Below are 23,307 nucleotides of genomic sequence, written 5' to 3'. Positions count from 1 at the left end.
TCCTTTACGAAGTCTGGCATCAGGGACCCTTTAAGACTCCTTTGCCTTCTTCCAGGTCAGACGGCTGCGCTGACTGGGGCTGATGGGAGTTGCAGTCCAAAACCATATGGAGGGCACCAGGTTGGAGAATGCTAGCATAAAGCTGGGACGGGGGAAGATGGCCAGGAGCTCTGAAATCTCCTCCGCTTTCTCTGACTTCCTCTTCAGGGAGACTTAAGAATTACCGTATTTTTCGCTCCATAAGGTGCACCTTACCATAAGGCGCACCTAGTTTTTAGAGGGGGAAATCAAGAAAAAAATATTATTTCCCCAGCCCCAAAGAGCAGCAGACCGGCTGTGCACAACCTGTCCGCTTCTCCCAGAGCTTCTCGGGGCTGCCAGGGGAAGCCCGGGTTTCCTCCCCAGCCCCAAAGAGCAAAGCCAGCAGGATCCCGCTCGCTGTCCTGGCTTCCTCTGGCTTCCGGGAGAGGCTGCGCGTGGCTATGGCAGAAGCCAAGACAGCCAGCGGGATGGATCCTCTCACTGTTCTGGCTGCTTTAGCCGCGTGCAGCCTCTCCTGGCCGGAGAGGTGGCACGCAGCTAAAGCAGACCCTTTAAGGAGCGTGCGGCTCCTGCGGGCTTTTCTATGAGGAGGGAGAAGGGACTGACTGGCCGCGTCAGTCCCTTCTCCCTCCTGGGGAAAAGCCCGCAAGAGCCTTGCGGAGCTTGTGTGTGGCTCTTGGGGGCTTTTCCTGCCTGCCTCCCCCCTGCATTCGCACCATAAGACGCACACACATTTTCCCTTACTTTTTAGGAGGGAAAAAGTGTGTCTTATGGAGCGAAAAATACGGTGCCAGCAGCGCAAAGAGCCTGGCTGACATGTGGCCGGCTGCTGCTCAGGCACCGACAGATGTAGCAAATGGGAAAGATGAAACACGACCGAGTCTGGGTTTTTTTAGCCTTGGTCTCTCCCTGTCTATAACAACCGATAATTCATGTTTTAACTTTATGTGGTAGCATATAATGTAAATCTGCAGCTATAGAGGCTCCTGTGACAACTTTATCCTTGAAGTTGCGGCACAATGGAATTGATCTTTTAATTATTATAAATAAACACAGCATGAAGGATAAAGCTTGACGGCTTTGCTGTTAAAGGCATAATACTTATTTTCTGTCAGAAATACTGTTTCAGGTTTAAACAAGCTCTTACCTATAATCCTCCACAACAGAACTGCTTCTATTAAGTCTATTTCTTCCTAGAATGGCTATCTGCTTTTACTCTGCCTGTAAAACATCTCTAGCCCTCTTCGCTCCACATGAGGAAATTAAACCAGTTAATTCTGCCCCAAACACCCTTAGCTACTTCCCCGGCCCAGGCCCTGCCAGTTAGAATGCCAGCTTCTCTCTTTACCCTCCTCACTCTTTCCTGATGGGCTGCTTCTCCTCCCTGCTGTGATTGGCAAAGAGCCTCCAGGAGGAGGACCCAATGGTCTGTCCATCACACCAGGGTCTACCTGCACCCCAGAACATCCCCCAGAATATCTCTGTGCTGCATTTGATGAGTCATAGTCCTCAGAGGACTCCTCTGTGTAGAGATGGGGGAGAAATTCGATTCAGTTAATGTTTAAAAGTGAACCTAGCAAATTTACATTTTTCTAAAACAGTATGAGAACTGAAACACAGGCATTCTTCAAAATTTACACTTCTCCAAATTTTGCATTGCAGTTCTCCAGCCAAGTAGCATGTAGGAAAATGCATATAATACAATAAAGTGTGCATAAAGCAGTGGCAGACTTTAGGCTCTCAAATTTCAGCAGCACCCTGTTCAGTGCTAAAATTTAGTGCTCCCGCCCTTGCACTCTGTTCTAGAGCATTGTTGTGTTGTCCCTGCAATGTAGCACCCAGTACTGTACTGGTCACGCTCCCCTAAACTGCCTCTGCGTAAAGATACATGTATTGGGGGAAATAACATACAACAAATAACATACATATTTGGAAAGTCTGTGTTATGAATATATACGATAGATAGATAGATGATGGATGATAGATAGATAGATAGATGATAGATATAGATAGATAGATGATGATAGATAGATAGATAGATAGATAGATAGATAGATAGATAGATAGATGATAGATATAGATAGACTGACTCAATGAAATTCCATACATAAATGTGTATATTAGAATAAATTTGCACAAAAATGCTGATGAATTCTCATGACTGGTTAAAAAATACCACAAACCAATGTGGAAATGAGAAACTTGAGAGAAGCCAAAATTGACAATTCTATTCATCCCTACTATCTAACCAGAATATTTCTATAGTGATAAATATACATCAGTGTGTAAAGGTAAAGGGACCCCTGACCATTAGGTCCAGTTGTGACCGACTCTGGGGTTGCGGCGCTCATCTCACTTTATTGGCCGAGGGAGCCAGTGTACAGCTTCCGGGACATGTGGCCAGCATGACTAAGCCGCTTCTGGCAAACCAGAGCAGCGCATGGAAACTCCGTTTACCTTCCTGCCACAGCGGTACCTATTTATCTACTTGCACTTTGACGTGCTTTCGAACTGCTAGGTTGGCAGGAGCAGGGACCGAGCAACGGGAGCTCACCCCGTCGCGGGGTGTGATGGCCTGGGAATCCGATTCAGAGGCTGAACCAGAGGAATCCCAGCCTGCACATGAGTCCCCGCCTCCAGGGCCGGCTGAGCTGGGGCAGTGCCTGGATTCTGAAGCGCCTGCACCTGTGCCGGATCCTCAGGAGCAGGCACCAGGTGAATCCACTCTGGCTCCAGAGGTGGTTGAGGACACAGTGCCTACAGGTGCGCCTCTCCCAGCCCTGTCAGGGGAAGGTGAGTCTCCCCCTGGGTCCAGTAACCCTCCAGCCTCTCCTGAGCTGCAGAGGTTCAGGGCAGAGAGGCGGAGGGAACTAGTTTCTCCCAGGAGGAGTGCTCGCCTTAAGGCCAGGAGAGGCGGGGCTCCTGGGGGCCGGTGCCGCCCCTGGCCTCAGAGAAGATAAAGGCCAGTCAGCCCAGTCCCAGGTTGCGGGAGCAACGTCGCTGAAGAGCTGTTTCGGCCAGCACCCAGTCCTGTTCCTCCAGAGTTCCTGTCCTTGCCCGGCTCCTCGCTTTTGACCCCGCTTCGCTCGTGGAGGACTGTCTGCCGACCCTCGACTCAGGTCCTGGACCTCGCCCCACGGTAACCTCCCCCCGGGACCAGCACACGGGGATTCGAACCGCCAACTTTCTGATCGGCAAGTCCTAGGTTCTGTGGTTTAACCCACAGCGCCACCCGTGTCCCTACATCAGTGTATACTGGTCGTCAAATGATCAGCACACATTATGCAATTTCAGAATTGGTTCCCAGTTGGGAGGACTGTGTTTGTTTTTAAGTTTATTTTTCTCTACAGTAAATTTAGCCCTTAACAGTTAACTCTGGTCTTGCCCTGCCAAACAGGATGCTTTGCTGACAACCTTTCAAGCAGAAAGGGTTTGTACACAGTTCCTTTTTGGCCTCTGGGGCCCTCCATACCAAGGGCAGCCTGCTTTTGCAGCTATTTCACTTCTCCATTCCATCATATTTATAGTGAAAGTTATTTGTGCAGGTGCAAAAAAGGTAAAGGTAAAGGTACCCCTGCCCGTACGGGCCAGTCTTGCCAGACTCTGGGGTTGTGCGCTCATCTCACTCTATAGGCCGGGAGCCAGCGCTGTCCGCAGACACTTCCAGGTCACGTGGCCAGCGTGACAAGCTGCATCTGGTGAGCCAGCGCAGCACACGGAACGCCGTTTACCTTCCCGCTGGTAAGCGGTCCCTATTTATCTACTTGCACCCGAAGGTGCTTTCGAACTGCTAGGTTGGCAGGCGCTGGGACCGAACGACGGGAGCGCACCCCGCCGCGGGGATTCGAACCGCCGACCTTTCGATCGGCAAGTCCTAGGCGCTGAGGCTTTAACCCACAGCGCCACCTGCGTCCCCTTGCAGGTGCAAAAGAGAACCATAAAGATGGGGATTGTTCACATGTACAGTGTGTGGTAGAGCTGGTCTAGGTCTTCTTTGAAGAAGACTTCTCCATTTATGTTTCCTGTGTTATGCACCGTTGGGGAGGAAGCTTCCTAAATACACAATCCACCTGAAAGCTACTTTGTGCAATCCCCACGGACGTGAATGGCAGAACTGTACATTTGAGAATTGCACAGGTCAGCCATTTCTAGTAGAGATAGGGAACAACTGGCCCTCCCACCATCTCTGCCCTTTGGCCACAATGCTTAAGGCTTATGAGATTTGTGGTCCAATAACACCCAGAGGGCAACAGCTTCCCTGTTTCCTGGCTTAGAGCCTTCAGCAACAAGTGAAAGTGGACAGAGTTGGGGTTTTGCACAGGGTGCTCAAGAGTCCAGCATATACCTCAAGCTGTGCAGTGCACTATTCCTTGCTATTCATGGGCAGGCTACTCTCTGTATGTGCACCTGTGGAGTCGTGCTAAGAGAATCAGACTAGCCAAGGAGACCTGGGCTCAAAGCCCCACTCAACCAAGAGGCTCATGGGGTGATGTTGGATGGGCTGATGCTCTCTTTCAGCCTAACTTGTCTCACAGATTTGTGAGGATAAAATAGCGGGGAATCCTGTATGCCACCCTACGAACATAGGAAGAGCTCAAAGCCAATGCTCATTCGGTATCCTGTTTCCTAAAGCAGCTTATGGGAAGGAAGCCCACCAGCAGCCCTCTTCCACTTGTGTTCTCCAGCGGCTGGTATTCATTGGCATGTTGTGGCATATGGCCATCACAACTCAAAGCAATTTGTAACCTTATCCTCTGTGAATTTGATTTCCTTTTAAGGTTGATTGGCCATCACCAGATCTTGGGGCATAATCCCATACCTGCCACCACCAGTATAATTAACAATGTTAACATCATTTAGTATTAGTATTAAGATAGTCTAGAAATTTTGGGGGGAGGGCAGGAATGGAGATTTTAGCACCTCAGTTTTGAGACCATTAGGAATATAGAATAAGAGCCTTATCCTGAGTCAAACTCATTGGTCCCTGGAGCTCATTATTGTCCACACTGATTGGCAGTGGCTCTCTAGGATGTCAGGCATCCCTACCCAGAGATGGCCAGGATTGAACCTGGAACCTTCTGCATGCAAAACAGATGATCTTCCACTGAGCTACGAGCCTTCTGGGTGAATTTTAGCATATCACGGTATCCTGCAAAGGCCAGAAATGTGGGTAGTAGTTTTTCCAGAGACAAGTTCCAGAAAATAGAGACCAGCTGCTCCTCTTGGGACATGGGTGTCCCATGGACATAAGAAGAGCCTGCTAGACCATTCCAAAGGCCTGTCTAGTCCAGCATTATGTTCTACAGTGGCCGCCAGATGCCCATTGGAAGCTTGCCAGCAAGACCTGAGTGCCACTCTTTCCGCTTATGATGCCCCTCAGCTGGTAGTCAGAGGGACACCTCCTCTGCTGCTGGGATAGAACATAGGCCTTGTGGTTAGTGTCCTTATCCTCCAGACACACCCTCAAAGCAACTGTAATGCAAGGGAAAATAACAAACAGGATCCATCTTCATGTTAAGGCAAATACATGATGTTGCCCAAATCTGGCATCTTCACTTCATCATCTGCCTCCTTTCCCCATAATATATCAATGTATGTATCATTGGCTGCTGCTAGCAGGAGAAAGCCATGGGTGACTACAACTGCGTGTTCTGAGGAGGACATGGGCAGCATGACTCAAGGGTGCCATTACTGGTGACCAGCAGCCGCATGTCTGCATCAAAGCACAGCCCAGTCAGATCTCTGTGTGTGTTTTGCATGCATTGCGTTACTGTCTCATGCCCATTCTGGAAGGGCCAAGGGACCACTGCCAGTCTGGAGAGGCCCTCTAAAACCTGGCTATGTAACATTTTAACTGCCATAGCTTCTGCGAACAGACTGATATTCTGTGCACAGGGCTTCCCACAGCCTCCCAGTCTGCCAGTCTGGAGAGGCTCCAAGGTGCTCTTCTCCGGGGGTCCCTGGTGGACTGTGGGCCCTCGCTGGGTCCCCAGCCATGTCTATGCCTGACGCCAGCCATATGCAAACATGTGCTCCCCCTCTGCCCGGCTGTTTGTGAGGGGTAGTGGGGGTGTTCTAGCCTAGCATTTGGATTAGCCCCCAAGGGTAGAGAAGGTGGACAGTTCAAGTCTCTGACAACTCAAGCAGCATCAGATGTTGGACAGCACCAGAGCTGTGTGTCAGCCCCCACCAGCCTCTATATGTGGAATATTTTCAGTTTGTTTTGATAGCGTTCACTCAGATTTGGAACATAGGAAGGTGCCTTGCACTTAGTCATACTGTTGCTTCATTTTGCTCAGTGCTGTCAATGGCAGCAGCTCTTCAGAGTTCCTCCTAGCCCTACCTGGAGATGCCAGGGACCTTCTGCATACAAAGCAGATGCACTAACCATGAGAGAAGATCAGAATAATAGGGGCAGGTGGAAGTATGTTTTTCAGAATGGTTTTTGCAAAGCAGGTTGCTCTTCTATGCACATGTCAAGGAGTTGCACCTGGCTGAGTTTTGTTTATCAGTCACATAACTGTGTGGTAAGGTCTTGTGCATGAGAGCGTGCCAACATCATGTTGGGCAGCACTTTGGTTCAGAAGCAAGAGGTCATATGTTTGGTTTGTAGAAGTAGGCAGATTCCATCCCTGGGGTCTCAAGTTAAAAATATATTGGTTAGCAAGACCTAAGGCCTTGGACAACAGCTGCCATTCAGAGCAGGCAGTATAGGGCTCAGCGGTTTGATTCAGAGCCCATCCATACCTCAGCTTAATATGGAACCCCTTGTGCCTCCTTTAAAAACCCCACTCCATGTGACATTCTCCTGCAACTACTGTTCACACACACTTTCTCCTTCCTAAATCTGGAGAATCCCTATGCAATCGATGTAGCAGCCCCCTGTATCTCCTCTATCCAACCTGGTAAAGACCCTTAGGGTGTGAAGCAGGGCAAGGAAGTGTGTGGCCTGGGGAGAGTCCGAAGGGCCAGATAGAAAGCCTTGGAGGGCCACATTTGGGGCTTATGCTTGAGGTTCCCCATTCTTGAGCTGGGCCAACAAGGTAGGAAAGTGCCAGGGACAGAGGCCTTCTGGGAATTCAATGGAACAGGAAGAAAAGGTTGATTCCTGCAGGCAACAAACCACAAGAATGCTTGGATTCTGATCAAAGTACACAACCCAGAGCTTCTTGGAGGAAAAGCAGGATGTAAAGCAGTAGGTCTGGCTTGCTGGCCGGCCTGAACAGCAAAGAAGCTTCTGCTCTTGCTGAGTCTTGTTCCTCCACCTCTTTGCCACTGTCATAGCATCTCCCACGACACCTGTTCACAAGAGGAAGTGGGGCTGGCCGCTGTGGTAGAGGGATAGCCAATATGGTGCCTGCTGTATGCTGTTGACTACAACTCCCATCAGCCCCAGCCAGCATTATCAGTGGTCAGGGATCGTGGGCATTGTAGTCCAATAACACCAAGAGGACAGCATGTTGTCTACACTGGTGTAGTACTTTGGCAGGAAAGGAACAAACACTTACTTAATCTGTATCCCACCTTTCCTCCAAGCGCCTCCAAGTGTGGCATCCATGGTTCTCTCCTCACCTGCCTAATTTTATCCCCTGTGAGTTAGATTTAAGCTGAGAGAGAGTGATGGGCCTAAGGACCCCCAGTGAGCTTCCTAGCTGAGCAGGGACTGACTCCTTGAGTCTGAGACTCTTATGCAGGGAGCTGCCAACCTTTATCTGCCTAAAGGCACATTTGGTGCCCCCCTTGGGTCACTTTACTCTTCCCAGAGATATTGGCAGAAGCTGGAGCTAGTGGAGTTAATCTGAGCCTTGGAAGGCAACTAATGATGATGATGATGATGATGATGATGATAATTTATACCCCACCCTCCCCAACCAAGACCGGGCTCAAGGCTACTAACAATCAATAATAAAAACAAGTTGATTAAAATACAATTTAAAAAACAAGATTAAAATACAACATTAAAACATTAAGATGCAGCCTTTTCACAGGAGGAGAAAGGAAAAAAGAAAGAGGGGGAGGGAATCAAATTGACTCCAAGCCAAAGGCCAGGCAGAACACCTCTGCCATACAGGCCCTGCGAAAAGAAATCAGATCCCGCAGGGCCCTGGTCTCATGAGACAGAGCGTGCCACCAGGCCGGAGCCAGTGTTGAAAAGGCCCTGGCTCTGGTTGAGGCTAATCTGACTTCCTTAGGGCCCAGGACCTCTAGGGTGTTGCTACCTTAAGGTCCTCCGTGGGGCACACCGGGAGAGGCGGTCCCGTAGGTATGAGGGTCCTAGGCTGCGAAGGGCTTTAAAGGTCAAAACCAGCACCTTAAATCTGACCCTGTACTCCACCGGGAGCCTGTACAGCTGGAAAAGCACTGGGTGAATATGCTCCCATGGCAGAGACCCTGTGAGGAGCCTCGCTGCACATTCTGCACCCACTGGAGTTTCTGGGACAGCTTCAAGGGCAGCCCCGCATAGAGCGAATTACAGTAGTCAAGACTGGAGGTGACCGCCGCATGGATCACTGTGGCCCGGTCGGGGCGGGAAAGGTAAGGGACCAACTGCTTGATGCGGCGAAGGGGGGGAAATGTCGCCTTGGCTGTTGCTGTAACCTGCACCTCCATGGAAAGGGAGGCATCAAGGATTACACCCAAACTCTTAACGGAAGACAATGGCACTAATTGGGCCCCCGCAAGAGAAGGGAGTTGGTCCCTCATCCCCATACCATCCCGACCCAGCCAGAGGACCTCTGTCTTCAAAGGATTTAGTTTCAATCAGCTCCCACGAAACCATCCAGCCACAGCTTCCAAACATCTGGTCAGTGTGTCCGGGGACGAGTCGGTATGGCCATCCATCAGCAGATAGAGCTGAGCGTCATCAGCATATTGGTGACAACCCAGCCCAAAGCTCCGGACAATCTGGGCAAGGGGGTTCATAACGATGTTAAAAAGCATCGGGAAGAGCATTGCGCCCTGCGGCACTCCACACACCAAGGAGTAGCACAACGACATCTCCCTCCCTAGTGCCACCCTCTGTCCCCGACCAGAGATAAAAGAGCACAGCTATTTGCGAGCTATGCCCTGTATCCCCACGTTGGCGAGGCGGTGGTCCAGAAGATCATGATCGACCATGTCAAAAGCTGCTGACAAATCTAAGAGAATCAGCAGTCCCGACCTGCCTCGATCCAGTTGTCTGCGGAGATCATCTGTTAGGGCGACCAGAGCCGTCTCGGTCCCAAAACCAGGACGGAATTCGGACTGAAATGGATCTAAAGCCGATGTTTCCTCCAGAAACCTACCAAGCTGTTCAGCAACCGCTCTCTCAATTACCTTACCCAGATATGGAAGATTTGAAACTGGGCAGTAATTGGATAGATCTAAAGGATCTAGTGAAGTTTTCTTTAAGAGCGGACACACCACTGCTTCCTTCAGGTCCCCTGGGAATATCCCCGTGCCAAGGGACAAATTGATAATTTCAACCAGGGGGGTCCATGTGACATCTGGGCATGCCCTAATCAGCCAAGATGGGCACAGATCGAGGAGGCATGTGGTGGGCCTACCAGCTTGGAGGAGTCTATGCACATCAGCAGGGAGTATCCGATCGAAATGGTCCAACACTGGACCCGAAGACAGTTGAGGGGCCTCCAGTTCTGTCACTGTATCTAAATTGGCAGGGAGGTCACAGTGGAGCAACAGGACGTTCTCCGCAAAAAAGCTCGCGAGTGCCTCACAGCTGTGGGTCGAATTTGTGCTTAAATTTGGTTTTCCTCCTAAGTACGTTATCGACCTAATTATTCTAAAAAGTTGTGCTGGGCGAGAGCTAGTGGATGCAATGGAAGCTGCAAAGTAAGATTTCTTAGCAGCTTTCATAGCCATCTCATAGGCTTTCATAAGCGCCCTATAAGATGTTCTTGAAGCTCCGTCACGAGTCCGTCGCCATACTCGCTCTAGCTGTCTGAGATCCCGCTTCATTTTCCAGAACTCCTCAGTAAACCAAGGGGCCCGGTTTCAACGGGGTCACAGAGGGCGCTTAGGCACGATCTCATTGATGGTCACCAAGAGCCGGTTATTCCAGTCCTCGACAAGGTTATCTAATGAGTCGCCAGGAGGAGCAGGGTCCCGCAAGGCCTGACGGAATCTATCCGGATCCATCAGCCTTCGCGGCAAGCCCAAATAGGCTCGCCACCTGAGCAGGGCAGGAGCGGGAAGTCAATCTTGGCTTTCAGAGTGTAGTGATCAGACCATGGCACTTCCACAGTGGGGAGCATGATCACATCTATGCCAGCACCAAAGATCAAATCCAGCATGTGGCCTGCTTGATGAGTGGGGCCCAAAACAAACTGGGAGAGCCCTAGTGTTGCCATGGAAGTCACTAGGTCCAGAGCCTGTGAGGAGGGGGCGGCATCGGCATGGACGTTGAAGTCTCCCAAAACCAATAGGCTTGGGAACTCCAAGACCTAGCCCGCCACCACCTCCAGCAGGTCTGACAGGGTGGCTGCTGGTGCGCTGGGTGGTCGGTACACCAGCCAGACAGCCAAGCTCTCCCTGGTGCCCCCACAAGACCAACACATTCAATGCCAGAGATCGCCGGTGGTGGCAGAGCCCTGAAAGAGCAATCCTCCCAGATTAACAACGATACTCCTCCCCTCCAACACACAGTCCGTGATTGATGGAGGACAGAGAAACCTGGAGGTGTTATCTCATGTAGGGAGACTACTTCACCTTCCCATACCCAGGTCTCAGTCACTCAAGCCAGGTCAATCCCCTGAGAGACAAAAAAGTCACACATGGTAGCGGTTTTATTGCCTATAGACCTGGCATTGCACAACACCAATGACGGAGGTGGGTAATCCCTGCTTGCCCTACCCTCATCCCTTGGGATGGGGGTAGATTGGAAGGGGTTTGAGCATCACTGCATCTCAAAACCCTTTGCTGATAGTGATATCTAGCCCCACCACCATTCTTCCCTAGCCCTTCAATAGTGGGAATCCCAGACCCCAATAGAGGGGTAAGATCCCCTCACTAACAAGTCATCCCTGGGCCAGGACTCCTGGGTCAGAATGGTATGGGGAAGAGGTGGAAGTTCGATAGGGTAATTATCCCTAGAAGATAAAACCCAACCAACCACACCCCAAGCGGGGAGGGCGGTCCCACAGTGTTTAGTTAGCTGTCAATCCCTCTCTCCCTCCTGGGTTGACTGAAGGACTGTTGATTCTATCTGTGGCTGTGGGAGTATTAATGAGGCATGTGCTATAAAATGGGAATCGCTGGCCAACAAAGAGCCAGCTTCGAATTCGGAAGCTCTGTCCATCCTGTCTCGCCAGGAGTACCGTAGAGAAGGTTGATCATTCTCATAAGTTTTTGGAACATTAGGCAAAGGTCCAGATATAGATTGGGTGCTGGATTTCTCCAGACTGTCAGCAACATAGAATTCTTTAGGTGTTGTTGACATAGAAAATGTCGGAGGCGCCAAATTCCTCATCTACTTCGATGTCACTTGAAAAGGGAACAGGGAGTTGCACTGATGTCTTTCTATGGGGTAAGAAGCTGTTGGACGTTTTTAAATATTGTTCTCTAGGCTCTACTGTCCTTATATTTTGGGTAAAAATCTCAGTCTTATATTCGATAGCCTCTTCTTCAGATCATGTAATTCTAGGCTTACAGAATTCTTTTCTTCCTTCAGACAGTTAGTAGTATTAAGCTTGGTTTCCGTTGTCCGCATTAGCTTTGACTCTATGCAAGGGACCAATTGCCTCCTAGTTTCGTCCTTAAATACCCTCACTGGGCGGAGAGAGTGGAACCACCATAGAGTATCCTTTATCTCCATGAGTCGACATGGGAGGGCTGATGACCTAAAGGTCATAAATAGGCACGTGATGTTTCCCAAGGTAGGCAGGAAGTGGAAATTTTCTAGATCTACATTTCAGTAATGGTAATTCAGGAGCTGAGACAAGGACGTAGTAATTTGTCTGTGATTGTATCGGTGAATCTCATGCATGAACTGGTTCATTTGCAAGACTATAAATGGTGCATGCATGGAAAAAGTGGATAGAAAAAAAGATTTTTCCCTCCATAGCTCAGCTTCCAGTGAAGCTGAAGGTTGGAAGTTTCAGGACAGATAAAAGAAAGTTAAAATATGGAACTCCCTGTCACAGGAGGCAGTGATGGCCACCAACTGCAGGGCTTTAAATGAGGGTTGGACAAATGCATGGAGGAAAAGGCTATCCAGGGCAACTCGCCACAATGTCTATGCTCCGCCTCCACAGCCGGAGGCCACCATGTTTCTGGAAACCACAGGAGGGGACAGGGCTCTCCGGCTCAGGTGCTGCTTGAAGGTTTCCCACAGGTGTCTGGTTGGCCACTATGAGATCAGGATGGTGGACTAGGTGGGCCAATGGCCTGCTCCAGAAGGCTCTTCTGAGGTTCTTATATAGAGCTGAAATGGGGGGAAGTGACATGCTTCCAACTTCCACTTTCAGCTCTATGTATTTTTCAGGGAAAGTAGGCAAGAGGCCAGGAGGTGGGGGCTCAGGGGCTTAGCGGGTGCCAGGGGAAGATTGCAAGGGTATCATTGTGCTGCCCATGGTGACACATTGGCAACCCTTGCTCTGACCGCTTTGAGGTCCGTCCCCCCAGTAAACTGGTGTATACATTTTATGAAATAAATAAATAACCACTAGCTCACGCTGCTTCTCCAGTGTCTTTCTTCAAGGCCAGGATGAGAACATCCCCTGCTACTCCGTGTTTGTTCACCCCTTGCTGTGATGAGCAGCAGTCAGTGACAAGAACTTTCCCTTCCCTTGATATTTGGGGTGAGATCTAGCTGTTATTTATGTGTGGGCAAATCCTGTTGACTTCAGTGGGGCTTACTCATGTAGCTGAGCTGGTATTCTCAGATTGTGCTGCCCATCTGGAAGGCAACTGCTTCCCTTTCTCAGAAAGCCTAATTTTTTAAAAAAAGGCCCTGGGGATTTGTTGCTTTTGGGGGATGTGTGTGTATGTGTGCTTTGAAGAAATGTATTTCTGAAGTCTCACTTCTGTCCCCTGGTGGAAGTTTGCATGGCAACTGGTGAACTTTGTGTGCCTGTAGTGTAGACTCTATTTTGCAGAGGGGATTTACATTTGCAGACAGGCCTTTGTCACTCCTGCACAACAAACCCACTTAAAAACCAAACAAACACACTGACTTTGTAGTTTGGGGAGAGGTGAGAAAATGCATTGAAAAGTGTGGATGAACTAACTAGGATGGATGCCTAAGTGTGGATGCCTAACAGGAAGAAATGTAAACATGCTGCAAGCAAATCAGAATGAATGTGGGGCAAATGCTCATTGTCATATCACTGCCCTGCAAACAAATAAGAAGATTGCTCCAGAGAGACTGGAAACAGGCTAACTGCCACATAAGCTTCTTGCAAGCAAGTCCAGTTGAATGCTCAATAAGCAGGTCTATTGGAGTGGCCCTTATATTTTTCAAAACAGATCAACCATTGTCTAGCGCTTATCTCCAGCAGTCCTGGGTCCAACGTGGAATTTACACAGAACCTATTAGAGTCTAATCTGATTAGGTCTTGCTGTCTCTTCTTCATGATGTGAACATTCAGCTTTTCACCCCTTCTTTTCACATTTAACACGATGGGAAGGAACTTTAACATGGTAGCCACTTGGCTAGGGCAGGAGTGGGGTACCGGCCCCACAAGGCAGCTCTGACTGGTGGATGAGGCTATCCACTTGTCAATCACTAGGTCAGTTCACCTGCAGACCCTCTTCCTGGCCTGAAATGTCATGGTGCAGCATAATCCAGCTCTGGGGATGGGAGTCTCGTGGGCTGTGTTGTTTTTGGCTGATGTCTTTATTCTTTCTCTCTGCAGGCCTATAGCCCTGAGGACATGCACAGCTGGATCAAGGAGATCAGCGGGGCTGTGCAGGCCCTAAAGAGCTGCCCTAGGGTAGGTCATATCCTTTGCATGCAGAATTAATTAGTTTTTTGTGCTTGTTTTCTTAAGCAGACATCATCCATTTTAATGTCTTGGGCAAACATTTGAGAAATATCTCACTTCCTGGAGGCAGCTTTCTAGTCTCTGGCTTGATTCCACAGAAACCGGGAGTGGAAAGCGGGTGAGATAGGAGAAATTAATGAGCATTATGCAATGGGAACATGTATCTGTCCGCCTCTCTACAGCTGCTGCAAGCAACTTGGCAAAACTTGCTTAACTTTCCTTGGGGGGGGGGGAGATATTAATCATAATTCTGTGGCTTAGAAATTAAGCAGAAATTGGGGGCTAGAAATTGGAGCAACTTTTTAACCCACCCCCATCCCATGCAGTCCAGTTTTGTGGACCTGATTATTATTATTGGGCTGGGTGTTCATCAGTATGCAGATGACACCCAGCTCTACCTCTCCTTTAAATCAGAACCAGTGAAGGCGGTGAAGGTCCTGTGTGAGTGCCTGGAGGCGGTTGGAGGCTGGATGGCGGCTAACAGATTGAGATTGAATCCTGACAAGACAGAAGTACTGTTTTTGGGGGACAGGGGGCGGGCAGGTGTAGGGGATTCCCTGGTCCTGAATGGGGTAACTGTGCCCCTGAAGGACCAGGTGCGCAGCCTGGGAGTCATTTTGGACTCACAGCTGTCCATGGAGGCACAGGTTAATTCTGTGTCCAGGGCAGCTGTCTACCAGCTCCACCTGGTACGCAGGCTAAGACCCTACCTGCCCGCGGACTGTCTTGCCAGAGTGGTGCATGCTCTAGTTATCTCCCACTTGGACTACTGCAACACGCTCTATGTGGGGCTACCTTTGAAGGTGACCCGGAAACTGCAATTAATCCAGAATGCGGCAGCTAGACTGGTGACTGGGAGTGGCCGCCGGGACCACATAACACCGGTTCTGAGAGATCTGCATTGGCTCCCAGTACGTTTCCGAGCACAATTCAAAGTGTTGGTGCTGACCTTTAAAGCCCTAAACGGCCTCGGTCCTGTATACCTGAAGGAGCGTCTCCACCCCCATCGTTCAGCCCGGACACAGATCCAGCGCCGAGGGCCTTCTGGCGGTTCCATCATTGCGAGAAGTAAGGTTACAGGGAACCAGGCAGAGGGCCTTCTCGGTAGTGGCGCCTGCCCTGTGGAACGCCCTCCCAGCAGATGTCAAAGCAATAAACAACTATTTTATTTTTAAAAGACAACTGAAGGCAGCCCTCTTTAGGGAAGTTTTTAATGTCTGATGCTGTACTGTTTTTAATATTCAGTTGGAAGCCGCCCAAAGTGGCTGGGGAAACCCAGCCAGATGGGCGGGGTATAAATAAATATTATTATTATTATTATTTACATAGGAACAAGTTGCAAGTTGGCATAACTTACTTCAGTCGCATTTCTTTTATTTAGTCCCCTCGAGGGATGGCTCTGCAAGGAGTCTTCAGCCAAGACCACAGGTGGAAGGAACAGGGAATAACCACTGCCCATCCAAAGCACAGAATAAAAAAAACCTGTTTCTCAGTGGCCACACTTGTTGCACCCTGTCCTAGATATTCTACCTCTTCCACCTCTGGTTTCCGTTATTAGATGCACCACTTTCAAATATTTTGCCCTTCATAATCAATGAGGGCTAGTAACTTGTTTTGCAGAGGGAAGAAGCAGAAGTAGAGACTCTTGTGATCAGAGAAGCCGGAGTGCACTGGAGGACCTGCATTGAGGAGGCTGACTCTTCCCACCTGAGAGTCAGGGCCTTTCAAGTCTTTTGCCTCCTCTTCCGGGGGGAGGAGCCATCCTGCTCTCCAGTTCTGCCTCTGGTTCCTTCTTCTGTGAGGAAAAAGGTCCTTACTGACTCTGTACCACTGTCTTTGTGGTTTCTCTTTTGCTTCTTGTACAGTATATTGTTGACTGTCATGTAGGAGTTGGCCAAGGCTTGCTTTTGTCTCATACTTCGTTAGACCCACTTGTCCATCTAGCTCATGATTGTCTACACTGACTGGCAGCAGTCCTCCCAGCCCTTCCTGGAGATGCCAGGGATTTCTGACTCCCAACTGTTTAACAATAGCAACAATTTTCCTCCCAAATTAGGTTGCTGAAATGAAGAAAGCTGAGGGGTTGTGGTGGGGAACCAGGACTAGATTTTTATATGAAAGGGCTGTGATCTCAGTTCTGGTACTGAAAACAAGTTCATGGGATGATGTGCACTCTGAGGCGCTCTTTTCTTTAATTCTAAGTCAATGTCCACCCCTCTTTCTAAGCCACTATTTTCCCTTTGGCTCCTGAGCAGTGGACCTCAGCGTTGTTGGAAAAAGCAAAGATGCAAGATGGAAATCTACCCATCCCTGGTTTAGGTTATATTTTTGACCAAAACCCTTTCCCATCTCCCTCACCAGGAGCAAAGGGTTCATGTGAATGCATCTGTACAAGATCAGGTCCATTTTTAAGGCAATCTGAAGAAGGTTGACTCAAATGTCTGCCAGGCATTCGGACCATATGGAAAACAATTTCACTGCAGGAAAGCTTCACTATGGCCTGGGATGAGTTTGCTCTGCACTGAAATATATTAATATTCTGCACCAAGAAATGTTGAATTCTTCAACCTGTACAAATTATGTATATTAAGCAACTAGTCATTGGGGAAGTGGAATCCAGTAGAATTAGTCTGAACCTAGAAAAGCACATAGAGATTGGGAGGATGACATAGGCTATGAGGTTAACTCCACTCAATGGATCAAAATGTGATCTAAACCCCCTCTTTAAATCCATATCAACAAAAAGAAAAGAACTCACTCTGAAAATCACCTACAGGTGGTACCTAACACCAAGAAAACTGGTGTTAATACGCCCAGGAACCTCACCAAAATGCTGGAGAGGGTGCACCTCCACAGGCACATACCTCCACATGTGGCAGGAGTGCCCCAAAATCCAACCATTCTGGAGAACAACCATACGAGAAATAAGTAAAATAATCAAGCAAGTATTAGAAATCACCCCAGAATTGGCCTTACTAAACATCTTCCAAGACAATAATGCCCACTTAACACCACAAAGAACTCATAACCCACCTACTTGCAGCAGCCAGAAGCATCATAGCCAGACACTGGAGAGACCTGTCAGGAGTAAACATGGACCAATGGTACCAGATAGTATGGGAAACAGACCTACTAGAAAAATTAACCAATAAACTGAAACTGACACGGGGAAAAATAGAAGAAGACACCTTCACCCCGGTATGGCTCCCCTTTATCACATACACAGCCCAGCAAGACAACAATAAAAATCCACCAACAGCATACAAATCAATATGGCTAACCTGATCCAAAACACCCAGCCACCCCACTCACACTTGAAAACAAAGACCACCACAGCCAACCACAAATAAATAACCACACCCTAGGCCAACCCCAACCTCTCTCACCAAAGGAACACAAGCAAACAGCAAATAACCTGCACAAGCAATGCTGACACCAAACCCTACATATAGTAAGTAAAATAGAAACATTGCCCCCCAACCCCAACCCCACCCATCTTTCCCCCCCTCTACCCCTTTCCCCCTTTTCTTCCTAATGTCTCAACAAATGAAACTGATTTGTAAAAATGTTACGTGTGTGGGGGGGGTGAAAACGAGAGAGAGACATTGCAAACACTTTTGTAAATCAAGAAAATCTTTAATAAAAAATAAAAATAAAAAAGCACATAGAGATGAAGTAGGAAACAGTGTCACTTTCAAGGGAGAAAATGGAAACCACCGCATTCCACATGACCAAGGGAGCACAGGGGCTTCATCGGTCCCTGGGAAGACTTCAGGGGCACCATTGCACCCATGGGCACTGTGCTGGCACCCCCTCTGGCATGCATAAGCTGTAAGGTGTGTCTCTTTTCTCTCTCCCTCTCTCACCCACACCCCTCCACCCCATGCAGGACTTGGTGAGATCTGCTTCGGTGAACAAGCGCGGAGGCCCCAGTTCAGCCGTGCCTCCCATTGAGAGGCTGAAGCATCTGGGAGGGGAGCCCAAGGCCTCTGCCAAAAGCCCGTCGGCCTCGTGCTGGCTGCCTTGGATGCCGGTGCCCCAGTCGGAAGGGAAGCCGCAGCCTGCAGCAGAGCAGAAGGCTGGCCTGCCGAAGGACTCGGAGTTCTCCCCTCTGTTTGCCCAGCGAGATGCTAGAGCCACGCAGGGTGGGCGTCTCCGGCACAGGTCGGAGCCCCAGAACTTTAAAGAGCATCCATTTCCCTTTGACCTGGATGATGAGAGCATCCGGACCTCGGATGTGTGACTGTGCACTGCAAAGCAGCGCCTGTCGATGTACAGACCATGTTGACGCTTCCCTGGTCCTGACACATGGCTGTGTTGGGGCAAATGCTAGCTAGCTTGCACATGCTTAGGAAGCTGGAGCTGGAGCAGTCACTGTGATGTGATGACCTTAAATATGGGAAGCACATGAGATGCAACCTCCAGCCCTGGAGTCATTCCTTGCACATTTTCAGTGTGATGTGGTTCCTTCATCTCAGATGCCTTCCCATGTAGTAAAGGAGAGACCACCTTTGCCAATCAGCTAGAAACCTGGTATGGGTGTTCTCTCTCTCTCTCTCTCTCTCTCTCTCTCTCTCTCTGTGTGTGTGTGTGTGTGTATGTGTGTATGTGTGTGTGTGTGTCACTCACTGGAGTCATCTTGACCTCTTCTGGCAATGTGCCCAGGTACACCCCACTGTTTTTGTAGCAGCACACTGGTGGTCTGGCTTGCATGCTTGATCTGCAGAGGAGTTGAAGGCAGCACTCCTAACTTCTGTGGGAGAGGACTTTGAGGGTTCTTCCATAATTGTGGCTTTTGAAGAAATCCTGTGGAACAGTGTTGGACTGTCAGTTTTGATGTGAATGTCTAACTCTCTAGCTCTCACATAAACCTGTGTGTGTAACAGATGCTCTTCATCTTCAGTGAGCCATGCTGCTGATGTGGGAAGGCCATACACTCTTTTTGTCAAGGTACAAGGGGTTGGAACAAAGTGGAGTTCCTAGAGAGCTTTTCCTGCAGAAGGGAGCATAGGAAGCTGACTTATCCTGAGACAACGTGTCCATCCAGGATTTCAGAGAGGGGCATTTCTCCCACCCCTACCTGGACATGCCAGGGGTTGAACCTGGGACCTCCTGCATGCTAGGCATTTGATCCAGCACTGAGCCATAGCCCTTTCCTACACAGCAGCATCAACTGCAGTTGCACAGAAGGTTGGGGCAGGGGGCAAATAAAGCAAGGTTATGGCAGGAATTCTTCAAACTCTGGTATGGGGACATTCTGGTGATCTACAGTGTGTTCAACTGGCTAAAGCTATATTTACACCAGCACAGGCAACCTATGACCCTGTAGATGTTGGATTCCAACTCCCATCAGCCCCAGCCAATTCAGTCAATGGTCAAGGATGATGGGAGTTGAAGTCCACCAACACCTGACTGTTCACTGGTTCCCCACCCCGGATTTACACAGTGTGCTTTCAGCTGGTGTGTGAGACCATTATAATAATAGTAAAAAAAAACAGGAAATCCATGAAGAACTTTTCCAGAACTGGCACAACCAAAAACTCAGTTGCATCTAAAACCAGGATGCTGTCTTGTGCCACAACAGACTTAGCTCATCTAATTCAACGCTGTCTACATTATTTGTCAGCGGATCTCCAGGACTTCAGCCAAGATCTTTCCACTCCTACCTGGAAAGGCCAGGAACTTCAATTGCCTGCAGAATATGTTTGCCTCCACCCTGCCCTGCACTCTGATGCAAAGGTAAAGGTACCCCAGACCGTTTGGTCCAGTCACGGACGACTCTGGGGTTGTGGCGCTTATCTCGCTTTACTGGCCAAGGGAGCCAGCGTTTGTCCGCAGTTTTTCCAGGTCATGTGGCCAGCATGACTAAGCCGCTTCTGGTGAAACCAGAGCAGCGCATGGAAACGCCGTTTACCTTCCCACCGGAGCGGTACCTCTTTATCTACTTGCACATTGCTGTGCTTTTGAACTGCTAGGTGAGCAGGAGCTGGGACCAAACAACGGGAGCTCACCCCGTCACAGGGATTCGAACCGCCGACCTTCTGTGAATGCCTCACTGATGCTTATCAGGCCCAAGACTAGCAAGACCCACTTGCTACAGGAGGCCTGTCCTAGATGGCGTTTGTGCAACTGTGCTGCAGCCTAGGAGATTTAATTCCTAAGATTTTTTTAACAGCCTTCCTTGTGTTGCCTGGAGTATGAAGAAATACAGAGAACGGGCCAGACAGAATGTGATAAAAGTTAGTGCAACAGAATCAGTGTTCTAAAATTCAGCCCTTGGCTCTGGCTTCCTAAATGAGGACTGTCACACACAAACAATCTGGTTGCTATCACAGCCACACCATGCAATTACAGCCCTCTTGGAACACTTTAATAGCCATGGCTTCCTCCAGATAATCTGAGAACTATAGTTGGCCAAGGGTGCTGAGAGTTATTAGAAGACCCCTTAGGAAATGACAGTTCCCAGGATTCTCTGGGGGGAGGGGTGCCATGACAGTTACAGTGGTATAAGCAGTGGCGTAGCGTGGGGGGTGCAGGGGGGGCCGGCCGCACCGGGCGCAACATCTGGGGTTAGGGCAAATCCACAGGTTAGGGGGCGCAAATCCACGGGTTAGGGGGCGCAAATTACTTGCCTTGCCCCGGGTGCTGACAACCCACGCTACGCCACTGGGTATAAGGAGTGCTTTACATGTATGGTTTGGATGTGACATAGCTGCATTAAGTGAACTTCTTAGCTCTGAATGTCCAGGACAGAAGGAAAGTCTGTCCTCACAGTGAGGACTAGCTCCTCTTTAAACGTTTCCTTCTCCCATATTTCCAGGTCACAATATAGTCATCTAAATTACGTTTGCAAAGGGGTGGGGTTGTGATCATTCCCCCCCGCTAAATTGTTCCGGGTGCCTGACTAAAACAGAAAGCAAAGCAAAACGCAAATCTAGCAAGGAAAAATCAAACAGGATTTCGCTATGCGAAGACTACTCTCAAACAGTGTGAACGTCTGTGGTCAGAATATACTCAGGTATGCTCCCTTTTTATATGGCAGGTTTTTCAGGAGCACAAAAAGATATTTATTTGTTTTTTGAGTGGGCTGTGATAACTTGTATCAAGCTAGATTATTCCCCCGACCCCTTTTAATGCCAACATTAACCTGGAACAGATTCTGGTTAATATATGAAGCAATAAGGATACAGAGAATTAAGTGTGTGTGCTGCACACACAAAAATACTGTTTGCATATTTTTTAAATAATTTATTTACTATCTGCATCACTTACTCTGGTTTTTCTCATCATAAAAGTCTTAAGACATTTTGTGCGATGCTTGTGCGACCCTCTGAGCAGCGTGTGGGGAGGCCAGCAAGCATGTTGGCCACCAAGCATTCTAATTATATTTTCATATTCCATGCATGACAGTCTGAAGTAGGGACAGGTATGCTTGGGCTGCAACTACCCATCAGACCAATCCAGCATGGGCAATAGCCAGGGATGATAGAAGTTTTTAGTCCAGCAACAAATGGCTGGCCACAGGTGGGCAAAGGCTGCCCTAGGCTGTCCTCTCCCTGCCAGCCTGGTCTGAAGCTGTGCCCTGTTGGGATGGAGATATTGTGGACAGAGCTAATATGTGCCAGCTTGACCCTCCCTACGCCAATTTATTTGGAATGTCCAAAGGGAGCTAGAGAAAAGCAAGGAAGTAGAAGAAAACTTGCTCAAATATTACTTGCTTACTTGGAAGTAAATCCTACTAAGTGAGGCTTACTCCCCAAGCAAGTGTGCCCAAGACTGCAGCCATGTTTTGCTCTTTAGCAGGCATTGCCAACACAGGCATTGCCAACACACTTTGTAGCTGTCAAAATATTGCTCTTTTTCTCTTGTCAGCCTCCAAATTTAAAAAGTGGAATTTCTCAAGAAGCTGAATTGCACCACGTCTTGATACCACGTTCTGCACTTTTTCTACATCCCCCCAGCATCACAGCCCTGGTCCTTTCTGCATGCACCGCATGTGCTCTGCTGCTGAGCTGTGGACCCCCATCCCAAAAGAATGAATTAATCAAATTAATAATGTTGAAATGTGGCCCAAGGCTCAAGATGGGAGATGTTTCAGGATTGTGCACCTTAACTCCCTACTCTTTTATAGGGAGAGAAGAGGCTTACACATTGCTTTTTCCTGGTGAATACATGCAAAATAATTATTAAAAGAGATCTATGCTGGAAAAGTAGACTTTGCTGGAAACTATGAAAATTCATTTGAATGAATGGAAGTAGTATTGAACCAGATGACCATTTGTCTTTTTCTTTGCTTACAAAAATGTACATTTGACCAATACCGTTCTGTTGTGTTTTTCAAAATAAGTATTCCTTTGCACTAACTTGTACTTTCAACACGTGAGTACCTTGTCAAGTTTGCCAATAATTTTCTGGGAATCCGTGTCTGCTTTTAATAGGCAGAGGTCAGGTGGCTGCAAAGCATTGTGCTCCAGTTCTTCCTCTGCTCCATTTCAATCTGCCCTACAACTTTGCTAAAAGAAAAAGTTGTTTGGTCTAGGTGAAATGTGTGTAAATACAACAGGCTTCCTCTATTGTGTTTGAAACACATGTGCCATGTGATTCTGTGCATTTTTACTCTGAAGCAAATTCCACTGCATTCCACAGAGTAAGTATGTGTAGCATTGTAGTCTTAATTTGAAACCCTGTTGGTTTCTTTTAGTGGACTTAACTTATCATGTAAGTATGCTTAGATAGGAACATCAGGGAGAAGAGCCCTGAAGCCAGAATCCCCCTCCAGGTGTTGTTGGACTCTGGCTCCCACCAGTCCCAACCAGCATGGCCAATGGTCGGGGTGGTGGGAGATTTGGTCAAAAACACCTGGAGGGTACCAGGTTGAGGAAGGCTGCCTTGAGCACAGGACACTCAATCCTCTGTGTGTTTACTTTGAAATACAACTTCAATAGGGCTCACTCCCCACTTAAGTTTGCATAGGATTGGTGGCCCTCGCCCTGCACTCCTAAGCACACAACCTTCAGGGAAGCCTCATTGAAGTCAATGCAACCTCCTGAGTAAACCAGGTCAGGACAGGATCAGCGTGTTACAGCTTGCCCTTGCCTTTTCTTGAATCTATAGATTTAATGTGAAGCAAAAACATTGGGGCTAGAAATTCCAGCTATGTTGCTGTTAATAAATTGAAATGGCAGCCATTAATCTTAGGCAGCTGAGCTCTAACATGCCATGCACTTGACTGGCTGTGCAGGGAACTTGGAAATGCATTGCTCTGTATTAGTAAGAGTTGGCA

The 23,307-nt window shown here is 48.6% G+C and overlaps 1 protein-coding gene and 1 pseudogene across 5 annotated transcripts in view; one reads left to right on the top strand and one right to left on the bottom strand.

Moving 5' to 3' along the window:
* Positions 1 to 22,415, top strand: part of PLEKHA2 (pleckstrin homology domain containing A2) — a 106,038-nt gene extending 83,623 nt beyond the window's left edge. For all 5 annotated transcript variants that reach the window (XM_028708044.2, XM_077919855.1, XM_077919853.1 and 2 more), the window contains 2 exons: positions 13,896 to 13,973; positions 17,914 to 22,415. In XM_028708044.2, the coding sequence (XP_028563877.1) occupies positions 13,896 to 13,973; positions 17,914 to 18,267 (432 nt within the window). In that variant the 3' untranslated portion in view covers positions 18,268 to 22,415. The remainder of the gene's footprint in view (positions 1 to 13,895; positions 13,974 to 17,913) is intronic.
* On the bottom strand, positions 4,572 to 10,474 carry LOC144325701 (uncharacterized; annotated as a pseudogene).
* Positions 22,416 to 23,307: the final 892 nt, after the last annotated feature.

The sequence above is a fragment of the Podarcis muralis genome, chromosome 15 (genome assembly GCF_964188315.1).
Source record: "Podarcis muralis chromosome 15, rPodMur119.hap1.1, whole genome shotgun sequence".
Lineage (NCBI taxonomy): Eukaryota > Metazoa > Chordata > Lepidosauria > Squamata > Lacertidae > Podarcis > Podarcis muralis.
Note: the sequence above shows the minus strand (reverse complement) of the source record. Positions and strands in the feature narration are given on the sequence as shown.